General features: G+C 33.1%; 1 protein-coding gene across 1 annotated transcript; it reads left to right on the forward strand.

Moving 5' to 3' along the window:
• The first annotated feature begins 5698 nt into the window (after nucleotides 1–5698).
• On the forward strand, nucleotides 5699–11698 carry LOC129904463 (probable nucleoside diphosphate kinase 5). The gene is made up of 5 exons (XM_055980064.1): nucleotides 5699–5940; nucleotides 7107–7325; nucleotides 9354–9461; nucleotides 10225–10334; nucleotides 11222–11698. Exons 1-5 carry the CDS (start codon nucleotides 5870–5872, stop codon nucleotides 11248–11250), a joined length of 537 nt encoding a protein of 178 aa, XP_055836039.1. The 5' UTR covers nucleotides 5699–5869; the 3' UTR covers nucleotides 11251–11698.
• Nucleotides 11699–12512: the final 814 nt, after the last annotated feature.

Below are 12512 nucleotides of genomic sequence, written 5' to 3' on the forward strand. Positions count from 1 at the left end.
TTCCTTATGACTCTTTACTTTCATTTAGGGGTGAGCTAAGAGCTTGTCTTTTGCCCCCATCAAGACTAGTAGAGGCATGTTTAGACGTTCATGTGTATGTAGCTCTGTTTATTTGGACGAAGTGTTTTGAGATTTCTTTCTATTCGATATTTTAGTTTGAGACTTATCTTCCACTTCAAGATTTATTAATGTCTTTTAATTATCTTATTTATGCGCATTTATAATATGCTAAAAGGCTTGGTTGAAATTCTTTGGGATTCTAATCGTTGTGTCACACCTATCAGATTGAAGGCCTATGAGTCTTCTATTCAACGACACCAAATTTGCTTCATTTAAAGTTTGGAGTAAAAAGTTATGACCATCTTACTGAATACTGTTCGAGCTTAGGCTGCCATGGCAGGATTTAGGCCTCCATAGCGGGACCGCTATAGTGGGCTATTCGCAGTTAATTGTTATTTTCAAATCTGAAATGTTATTTTACTCCCAAAACTCGTTCGAGGTTAGGCTAGGGCAAGGGAGGGGCGATTTCTTCAGTTTTCCATCGATTTCCTCTTTTAAGGTAAGTTATTCCATCAGTCTAATGCTCGTTTAATTCTTTAATCTTTATAATAACGTTAGATTGAGCATGGTGGGGGTAGAAAGTTAACCTAGATGAATTTTTTTGGTGTAAAGGGAAATCAATAGGTTGAAAATCTCTTGAAATTGAATTACTATTGATAGATTATGTCCTTGGGGCTAGAAATTGATTTTACCATCCCAAAATATAGAGTTTTGAGTAGATTGGAGGGTGGAACTAATGGGTTTGAATTTCAAAGTATTTGTTTGAAGATTAATTCATTAATTACTCTTATAATAATTATTATTAGATGATTTAGGCTTCGAAAAAGTGAAGAAGAAAAAATATCATCAGTGACACAATTTACTTGTTGTAGCAACTTAGTGTCCAGGTAGGTTAGATTTTCTCAACCGAGTAGTTATAGACCTGTCCTCATTGCATAATATATTATATATTGATGGAAAAACTCATGTTTAGGCCTTCGGACACGGAGTCTAGATGGCTAATGTGTTGTTATTGTTGTTTAGGGAAGGAATGTACTATGTGGGTTATCATTCTTCTATGACTAGCGGTGATAGTCTAGTTCTTGATTATTAACCTTAATACTTCTTGTTGATATGATTGATAATTTTTTGTGAGATTTATGTGTAAGAATATTGCTGGGTTATAGTGAGATCCTGAGACTTGTGATAATTGAGGGGGGAAAGAATGAATAAGAAAGGGTATTTAATTCAAGGGATTAGTAAGGTAATTCTTGAAAATGAAACTCATAAAGGGGTCCAATATTGAGCTATTGATGTATATGTGTATATATGTGTGTATGTGTTCATGTTGACTGTTCCATGTGAAATACTTGTGTAATGCATATTCATGAAATACAAAGGGTGAGTGTGCAATGACTTCATGTTGATAATCTCATACAATGAACCTATTGATTTACTTGTGCTTCAAGCATGGTGGTTGCATTATTGTTTATGATTGTAATATGTGATTTCTTGTGGGTCGGATACCACGACAATACATATTGGAATGGGTACTATGTTGGTATACTAACTATTAAAACAAGTGTTAAGCCGGCATACTAACATTTGGATCGGGTACCACACCGATACATATTGAAACGGATACCACACCGGTACATATTGAAATGGATACCAGTAGATACATACTGGAATGGGTACCATGCCTGTACACTAAGTATTGAAACGAGTGTCACACCGACACATTAATAATTTGGGTGTGGGTTCCTTGAGAGAACCAATTCATTGTTGTAACTGTGATTAATCATGTCCATTGTGTAAACTGATTCAAGTTAAGGACTGAAAGTCCGAGTGATGCTATATTTGTGATGTAATTGTATATCAGCTATTTGACTATATTGTGGTTGTTTATTTTATTTCATATAATCAAGTATGATGTTGTGTGTGATCAAGTGGAGAGTAGTTGTTGTGTTTTTTAAGTTGGGATTTGGTGACTCAGAATCTGATTATGTTATGGTCCTATTGTTGTAAGTGATAATGAGGGTCTGAAGGGATAATGTCAGATCTTCTGACTCCCTGCAAGCCGCTATAGCTGGGCCGCTATAGCGGATTAGATCCCGCCATTGTAGGCCAGTAGTAGATTCAGTATAGAGAAGCCAAACCATTCTAGTTCAGCAGTCTTGCAAGTGGGTTACTAAATAGTCAAGGGCCAGGGTGTTGGCGTGAGAGCTTGAGTAAGAGCGGTAAACTGGATAAACAGACGTAGTAGTGGTGTGTATTCGAAAACTCCTCTATGTGATAGGAGGGTTAGGCTTTGATCAATGGTAGAGTTGGCAGCGGAATAGGGTAGGAGGCTGGAAGCAAGTGTTCTAGTTACAGTTCACATAATTAGGATGATAAGAGTATGTGGATAAAGATTTGAGTGGTGCATTTTCTTATTGCATGCATTCTTCTGAATATTTACTTTATATTATGTGGTGGGCTTCGGATCGACTGATAATGCTTACCAATACGTGTTGTGTGTACTGAAATTAATCTTGCTACGCCACTTGACATAGTTTGGTTGCAGGGTCAGTGATGTTTCATAGGTGAAGACGATGATGATCTCCGACAGCTTCTACTCTTTCTTCCTTACGGTGGGAGTTGTGTCTTATTTCCTGTATAAACTGTACTCTTACAAGCTCTTGTACCTATTTAGACTAGTTCCTTGGGGGTGTTAGTATGTCTTTTTGTTTGTAAATTAACTTGGAAGCTTAAATTATGCTATGGTAATTTCATAACCATTTAGGGTGTTATCTTACGATTCATTTCCTTTCTACATGTTATAACCAATTGGGGGTTGAGGATTCTCCTATCTAGATATTAGAGTAAGTGCCCGCACGGCCCGATAGATTGGGTCATAACATAATTAAATCTTGTATTTTCATTAAGTAAAAAAGAAAAATATTGCTCATGGATAGTAAACAACTAAACTTACTCATAGTCTCTGTAAAATTTATTTGGAATAGCTAATATCTATAATAATGACATTAATTTTTTGGCTAGCAAACAACTAAAAGTTAATTTCTGAACCCTACTTAACATTCAAGCAAAATTTCTCCACATAAATGAAAATAAATCAATTGACACTAATAGTGCCAAGTTAAGGAAGACTTGATCTTCAAAGGTGAGGAATTGACACACACAACAGATCAATTAAAGTTTCACTTTGATTTTAAATTTTTATTCTTTGTGGCTGAATATGTAATTATTATAATAAAATTCAAGGCATATATGAAGTAATATGAAATGTTTTCATCTTCGTAGATGCATTGCTTCAATGCACAATTCTTCAAGGGTAGAACAATTTGTATTGAATATAGCTTGTTATTAAATGAGACAAAAACGTACAAATACTCAACAAAATATGAAGTCAAAAAATATGAAACAAAATATAATTATATTTTTTACACGATAAATTCACCTATTTATAGTTAACAATATGTCTTCTCAAATACAAAAACTAATGTCTTTATTTATTTGGTACATGATAGCGCCAAGATAAGTTACAGAATGGTCATCCCTATTCTAAGAATTTGTAACAATTTTATCAATATTTATTTGTATGAATATTCATATTATTCGTTAATTAATTCATTTATTATCTTATGAAATATGAACGAATTAAGAGGGTGTTTGGTGGATTGACTTATTTTTAGTGGTTTTAATTTATTTATTTATTTTTTTTATTTTTTTTTTAATAGAAAAAGGTCAGAATGTCCTTAAACTATATGAAACGAATAAAATTGTCATTCGTTCATAATTTGGCTCAAAAATATCTTTGCCATTAATATTTTGATTTAAAAATGCATTTGTCGTTGATAGTTTAGTCCAGAAAAGTCCCTATAGTTACTAAATGGATCAAAATGTCTTTTTTCAAATAAATATATCATTTCTTTTCTTTTTAAGCACATCTTGTTCCTAATAAAAATATTATTAAAGAACCCTATTCTTGTTTTCTTTATTTTAAAATCACTTTAACTAATAAAAATGTAGAAAATAATTTTTTTTCTTCTTAATCTTATTTCATCAATTAAAATAGAATAAAGTCATGTATCCTTTTAACGGATAATACATGTCATATATATAAGATTATAGTAAATCCATCATTAATTTTTATTTATATAACGATAAAAAACAACAATAATAAAATAAAATATTTTTTTTTATTTTTTTCAAATTGAAATAGGATAAACATTTACTAATAAAAAAATTATTAGAAAAATAATGTTTTAAATAGAAAATAAATAATCAATTTATTTGGAAAAGGGACATTTTTGACCAATTAAGTAACAATAAGGGCATTTTTTGAACAAAAATATTGACGGCAAGATCATTTTTGGGCCAAATCATAGACGGAGAATATTTTTATTCATTTCGTATAATTTAAGAGCATTTTTGATCATTTTTCATTTTTTTTAAATAACTTTTGTAGTGTTTGAAAAAGACAAAAAGAACACTTAATTTTTAAGTAAAAAAAATACAAAAATAAGTCAAAAAATAAATATTTCAACTTATCACTTTTAGTTTTTACCTTATAAATTACTTTTTAAACTATCAATCCAAACACCCTCTAAATATATTATCTATTTTTATTCAATCCACTTTCAACTGAATTCGACCCATTCATCTGTTGCTCCAAGTTACCTGCCAAGGTTTACTAATTAGAGGTCCTTTTAATTGTGTAGGCTAGTCCATTAGTCGGATAAAATATCATAGCTAGTCTCCTATCTATAAGAATAGGTTTAAAATATTTTTTAACTATATATTTATTGATTTTAATTTTTTAAGTATTTAAAAACTTATCAGATTTGATCTCTTTAATTAATATATATTTATCAATTTTAATTTTTCAGTATTTAAAAAGTTCTCTGTACATTTTTTATACAAATAACTTAAGTTTATATGGTCTTTCGGGATGATTCAGTTTGTTTGGAGGTTGGCCATCTACACGGATGATCCGTGATCTATCCCCTTTCAATGCCTTCTGAGTCGCGTCTTTCGCATATGACTATTGCATAGATTGTGATAGAAGTTGTAGCGGGGCGTGTTATTCTAAAATATTCAAAACAAAACTTGGGTTTTATATTAACAAAACCCTTGCCTCCGTGAAATTAAATCGTTAGCCCATTTTTCCAGTTATTTTTCTCTCTCTTTCCTACTTTTCTTCAAAAGACTTTTATGAAAGAAACACTAACCTCAACGATTCCAAATAAAATTCATAGAAAAAAAGATAGAATTCTTAATTTTATTCAATGGAGGATAAAATAAAGCATATTAAAGTCATTATTTTGAATCGTTGAGGTTAAAAAATAAGAATAATATGAAGAAAACAAAATAGCGGAGAGAAATAAACAACACGAAAAATAGATTAATTATTTAACTTTATGAATGAATGAGTTCCGTTAATATGAACCTAAGTTGTTTATAAAAATAATAGACAGAAATCAAATATAATAAATTTTTGAATACTTAAAAATGACTTAAATCGATAAATGTATATTAAAGAAATCAAACCTAATAAGTTTTGGATACTTAACGAAATTAATACTGATAAATGTATAATTTTAAAGAGAATATTTATGGCATTTTCTCCCTTTAGTCAACTATGGGTCCAAGGATTTTGCCCCTTCAGTCAAAGAGAGCTCCATTTTTCTTTTTGGTATTTCCCTCAAAGCAACACTTCCATTATTTGAGCTCAAATTTTTCATTGAAATTTCAGATCTTGATTGCATCTGAAATACCCATTTGGTAAAAAAATTCTTGCATAACGTCTGACAGTTTGGTACTTCAAATGACTCCTCAATTCATTCCTATAATCTTGTTTCCCTTCTTCCTGGTGTGCACTCTCTCTCTACTTAACAGGTGAGCACACTGTTAATTAGTGTCACTTTCTTGCTTCTTTTGAAATGTAGTTGATTGAAGTATAAGTTGTTGGAACAAAATGTTTTAAATTAATTTTGAAACAATACATTCGATAAGAGTTCTGATTTTCAGATTTAATAAATGTGAACTCGTAAATTTCGCTTCAATTTTGAGTGTGTACAAATAACATTTAAAACATGTATAGAGTTGAACCAAGTAGACACACACCTTATTTGGCGTCTTATGTGGCAATTTGCGTCCTATGCAGTATCTTAGTTGGCATTCTACGTGTATTATACCACGTACGACACATCTACAAGTTTAAGTGTAACTTGTCCACACCTAAAGATAGATGTTAGATAAGGTCATGTTAGAGGATATATTTATGCATTATGCCTTTTGTTTATACATTTTAGGTTCTTTTGAAGATACATTTATCTTACAAAATTCACAAACCTATTAATAAATGTTATTTGATGAAAACCCTTAGCTTACTTCTATCCTATAAAGCACGTCAAAACTACTTTCCCTTGAAAATATTGAGAGATATTGGTTAAAAGGTGAAATCACATATTCAAGAATAGAAAGAGTAACACTCTTGAATACTACTTGTAGTGTGGACTGTGGCTTAGTTGAATCCCCAAGATAGAGCTTCATTTATTCTTCTGTTTGCTCATGACAGAGACTCCAACTATCTTTAAGAAATGTCTTGATGCGCCTCTAAGTCAAGCAAGTCCTATTTTGGTCTTAAATATTATTATTATGATATGTATTCTTACAATTTGATGATATTTCTATTAGAGCAGTTGGGAGATATTATTATCCTTGTTCCAACATAAGTAACTCTCCAAAGATTTTGACTCTCCATAAAATCATATATAAGTCTCTGAAATTAACTATGTGTAACGGGTGAATTTCTGATGTTCTGGTCCCATTTTTGAGGGATCAACAAGCCTTGTTCTTGCGTTATACTAGATAATAATCTATCCGATTATCGTGGTAATTTTGCCATTATTTGGCTATTGTACTCACATTTTGTGCTTGAGAGGTGGCAGGTATCCCGTGGAATTAGTCGAGGTATGTTCAAGTTAGCCTGGAGACCACGGTTATCAAAAGAAAATACTCACATTCTGTGCTTCTCTTTTGTCAATGTTCTAATGCTGCAGATGTTCAGCGGACTCTTATACAGAAAGGACATTGGCTATAATAAAGCCAGATGGTGTTTCTGGAAACCACACAAATTCCGTAAAGGAAACAATTCTCAATCATGGATTCAGAATCACAGAGGAATCGTTCATTCAGCTTGACAAGGATCGTGTAAAAAGCTTTTATGCTGAGCACTCTTCAAGGAGCTTCTTTCCATGCCTTGTTGAATACATGACCAGGTAAACTTTCCTAGTCTGGAGATGGTATTTAATCCTGAATTTGCTAGTAAGTTTCATTCCGTTTTGAGGGAACTAAAAACTGCAGGTTTATAATATAGGGTGTAGGCTAGTTTAATTTGGTATCAAGTGGTTGTTGAGAACATTTATACTGTTACACTAAGAATTTACAAAAAAAAATATCATTTCCTTTTGAAAATGGACGATATCTGATGATGGTTGTTACATTACCCCTGAAGGCATTGCAGCCTTAAATGACTGTTGTATCTGCCTCTAGATTGGAGCTATTATATATTGCTTCTAAAAGGACAATAGGAAGTGGTATACTCAGTGATAACTCTCTGATAGCACTGAACGCAACAAATATGAGAAAATCACTTAGAAAGAGTAAAGGATACATTGAATTTTACGGATTAGAATAACACAAACTCAAGTATTTAATTTCACTTGAATCCTTTTGTTATCATTAATGATCATTTCCCCAAGACAGTAGCGATAGAACCCAAGAAAGAATCATATAAAGAATATAATCAGTCAATTCCGAACAAATACGAAAGAACCTACTAATTAGTATTACAAACAAGTGAGACTTGAGGTTCTTCAGCGATCAGAACGGTTGGAAGGTGGCATAGGTAAACCATCTTTTCTCTATGTTGTATGGTTTTGAAATTTGGGACAGCCGGACAGTAAGAAGAAAAATGGGAGCCTTAGTGTTTTCTACTCCTTGTTCAGCTTGTGGTGTTGAAGGATGGTTTCCATGGTAGGCATTTCAAGACAAAATCACCTAAAAGGCAGCTAATTTGGTTGGAAAATGATAAATAACGCAAAACGTAACCTGGATAATTCGCAAAGACGGGAATAACTGTGTGATAAGTGTTTTGTGTTAGAAGGATGAAGAAGTACGCGAATAACCTCCTTTTTCATAAGGTAGAGCATGTTTTATGTGCCGTTTGGAGCGGGATGGTGTTGCAACGAATCAATTTGGAATGCATATCATCCTTGAAACTGTTTTAAGTCAAAATGGAAGTCCAAGTATTTTGGTTGTGTAATAATAGAGTTGGCACAGTTGCAGCTCACTGAGGACATGACCTTAGATAGGAGGCTGTGGAGGACTCAGACTAAGATAGTGGGCTAGGTGGCCTATCTTTTCTCCATAGTAGTCATAGTTGCGCTCATTTGTGTATTAACATTTGATTCTTGTATGTGAATACTGCTTATATTTGTTGGCCCAATTCACTTTGGGTATCCTATTTTATCTATAGTAGTTAATGCTCCTTTATCCCCGATCTTTCTACCCTGACTTTACCGCGCTCATTATTCATATTTTTATATTGTTTTCTATATGCTTGGCTCTACTGACCTATGTCTTGTTTTTCTTGTTTCTCTTCCCTTGTTCTTCTCTCTTAAGTCGAGGGTCTTTCGGAAACAGCCGCCCTACCTTTCAAGGTGGGGGTTAGGTCTGCGTACACTCTACCCTCCCCAGACCCCACATGGTGGGACTATACTGGGTTTATTGTTGTTGTTGTAATAATAGAGTTGAGACACAACTGAATGGATCAAAGGTTTGTAAAAGATATATTTTCTTCTAGTGAAAGAAAAAGGAACAAGTTTTCTAAATGATATAGAAACCTTTGGAATCTTTGGAGTGCTTTAGAGATACAAGTTTGTATGAAATGATATATAAAACGCTTTATCAAAGAAGTAAATACGGTAGAAAGTTGTACGATTTTTTTGAGTGGTTTAAAGATTTAGTTTTATATAACTGATTGGTGCATTTTCATCCATTTCAAATAAAGTAACTTATTTATTGAGAGAAAAATGGGTATTTTGTCCATGTATCCACTTGATGGTCATTTCATTGCAGTGACAGAAGTAGAAAAATTCGTGAAAGATATGTCTATCGGATATATACTAATATGTTGAATTTAGAATAGTTTTATGGACTGATTTCTCATGAGAATTGTCGCTGCTCCTCCACCCTTCTTGTCCATTTACTACTCTTTCTTCCCTTCATTTACCATTTATCGGCAGTGGTCCAGTGTTGATAATGGTTCTGGAGAAAGAGAATGCCGTAGCTGATTGGCGTGCATTAATTGGTCCAACAGACCCACTCAAGGCAAAGGTTACTCATCCTCACAGGTTTAAACCTCCTCTCCTCCTTTCTTTTTTTTTCGTATTTTTTACGTCTATTACTATTGCATGGGCAATATAATTAGAAGATCAGAAAGCTAAATAGATAGACATAGAAGGAGTTTGCCTTCTTGCAAAAGAAGGGGTACTACCTCAATTTAACTCATTAGAAAATGCTTTTCTCAATCATCCAAGGGGTGTGACCTTGTGGGAATGAAGTGGGTTGAGAACCATAAGGTCTCAGATTCAAATCCCGATAGAGACAAAAAAAATTAGGTGATTTCTTTCTCTCTGTCCTAGCCTTGGTAGACAGATACGGTACCTATTGCTGGTGGGAGGTGGCAGGTATCCGTGGAATTAGTCGAGGTGCGCGTAAGCTGGTCTGAACACCATGGTTGTAGAAAAAAAAAGCTTTTCTCAAAGATTTGCTTTACATTGTAAAATATGTGTAACTCTTAATTTCCCTTAGTCTAAGGTTGCTTTCCAGAAAGAAGCTGTCTCCTTCGTGCCATTACATTATTGCCTTTACTGATATTCTTCCAAATTCTGTGACTCCTCTCCTTCCACATTTGATTAGCATTATATCTAAAACAACTAGCATCTTCTCGCTTTCTTTGTCACGAGCTTTTGCAAGTTTTGTTCTCCTACCTCTATGATTGACGATTTTAAAGTTGTCAGCCTAAGTTGTCCTCTTACATTGACAATTATTATTATGCTTTTGTTGATTCTGAATAAGACATGGTTTTTTTAACTGGTGTCTTTATACATTCAGTGTCAGAGCCATATGTGGGCTGAATTTACAGAAGAATTGTGTTCATGGTTCTGACTCACCTCTGTCTGCTATCCGGGAAATATCTTTCTTCTTTAAAACAACATCATCAGGTCAAATTACTAAGCCCACCTTATGTTTCTAATTACATGGTTTCATTTTATTCTTGAGGTCTCTCTTTCACAAAGTCTTTCCAATGAAATGGAAAAGGCAGTTTTTGTTGGCTATGACATGTAACTGATATTTGGTTTTGCTAGCTGTGACATGTTGATAAGCAACCATTACTTTTTAGATCCTGCATGAAATGCTTGAATAATTATTGGCTTATGCATACCACATTTAACCATTTTTAGATTGAGGCAAACAAATTTAGCCCTTCTGCCGCTGGGATTAACGGTAACGAGGGTTCCAACAGTTCCTCTGGATTTTACAACCCACTGCCTCTTCTCTATTGCTTCTAAATCTCTTAAAATGGTTCCTCCAAACTTCCGGGGTCGGAGATGTGATTATAGATGTCTATGTCTGACACTTTTTTTACTTTTTTCTTCTAAGAACTAGATTAGCTCATCTTTAAATTATAAGATTAAATGTGTTGAGCACGATAAACAGGGACTAAACTAAACGTGCAAAAGGCCCTTTATTTCGATGGAAGTATCCTGAAAATCAATCTCATCATTTTGACATTTTACTTTTCCTGCTTCCTCAAAAGATGTTTGCAGAACTAGGAAAAATGTCCTTCCTCTCGGGTGCAAATTCCCCCCTCCTCCAATTCCCGACCCAAACAAAAGAAAAGAAAAAAAAAGTACTTAAATTAGGGAAATTTTCACAAATATACAGCCCGACATAAAATATTATGCCACAGAGCCCAATATACAACATTATACCGGGGGAAAACATTATTTTAAGTTGAAGAGAGGAGGGCAGAGAGAACTTGTATTTAACCTGTATACTTGTTGCCTTCAAGATTCTCCGTCTGATTTACGTTCAGTTACTACTGCAGGTTATGCATCTAAACATGATGAATTATAAGTTGTTGAAGAAGGATCGGATCGTCTGCCATTCAGATTCCTCTATGAATAGTTTGTTGCTGTTTACCTAACTAGAGTTGTCCTCTGAGATGCTATATCCTGCAAAGACCAAAGCTTAGCAGATTGGCTATTGGGGTGTTACAGTAGATGGAGCCTATATTTTATAGGTTTAGTTGTCAGTATTTTCGACATGTAACATAGATATGTATGAGAAAACACTAAACTAGAAACGAATATTATAATTTGAAGGCATATTTTGCATAAGTACAATGAGTTCAGTATTTTTGACATGTAACATAGATATACGTGTCAAATTACATATTTCAACTCATGTGTTACACAGACGGAACAAGGTTTGAGTGTCCATGGACCATTTCTGTATATAGCAGATTTTGACTTAAACGTCAATTTTCTTTCAACTTTTAGCTTTGACTTGGGCAATTGCATGGAGAGCCGTTTTGCCGGTCTTGAGACTCATATTTAAAGCATAGCTGAAGTTTTTAGTAATTTTTTTTTTTGTAACTTTAGCCATTTCAGCATGAACTTACTGCGGTTGGTATGAAGAAAAATGTTTTCTGTAGAAAATGCTTTCGTAGAAAATGTTTCTCGGAAATAATTTGATTTTTAACTTATTTTCTCATGTTTTAGTGAGTGAAAAATATTTTCCGGAAAATTGTTTGGTTGGTGAATGAAAACATTTTCTAGAAAATATCTTTTATTTTGACCAGAGAGTAGAAAATACTTTTTAAGAAAAATAGTTTCTGACTCGTAAACCAACCCCAATGATCGATTCAAGATTTGATCTTGCACTCGAGTTGAGAAATGACCTCGACACTGATTCGGGATCCAATTCCGACACCCAGCCCCACATTTGAACTGGGACCGACGGTTAACACAACTCCAACGACCAATTCAGGATATGACCTCGATGTTGACACCCAATTTTGGCCGATCTATAATTTTTTTTTTTTTTTGAATCACTATCTTAATAGATAGGTATTTTTTAAAATTATTTTCTTGAATGATATATATATGTATAAAGTTAATTATTTTTAGTTTTTACCAAAAAATAATAATAATAATAATAATAGTAATAAAAATCATATATTTTGGATTTCATAGCTTATAATATTTATTTTTTTTATTTTTGTTAATATTATTAACATCATTTTTTTATCGTTTATGAAAATAACAAGCTTTGTACATTCAAATATTTTTTCCACATTTATTTAGTATATATTATACGTGTGTGTATTTCCTTCA

Source organism: Solanum dulcamara, chromosome 1, assembly GCF_947179165.1.
Source record: "Solanum dulcamara chromosome 1, daSolDulc1.2, whole genome shotgun sequence".
NCBI classification, from domain to species: domain Eukaryota; kingdom Viridiplantae; phylum Streptophyta; class Magnoliopsida; order Solanales; family Solanaceae; genus Solanum; species Solanum dulcamara.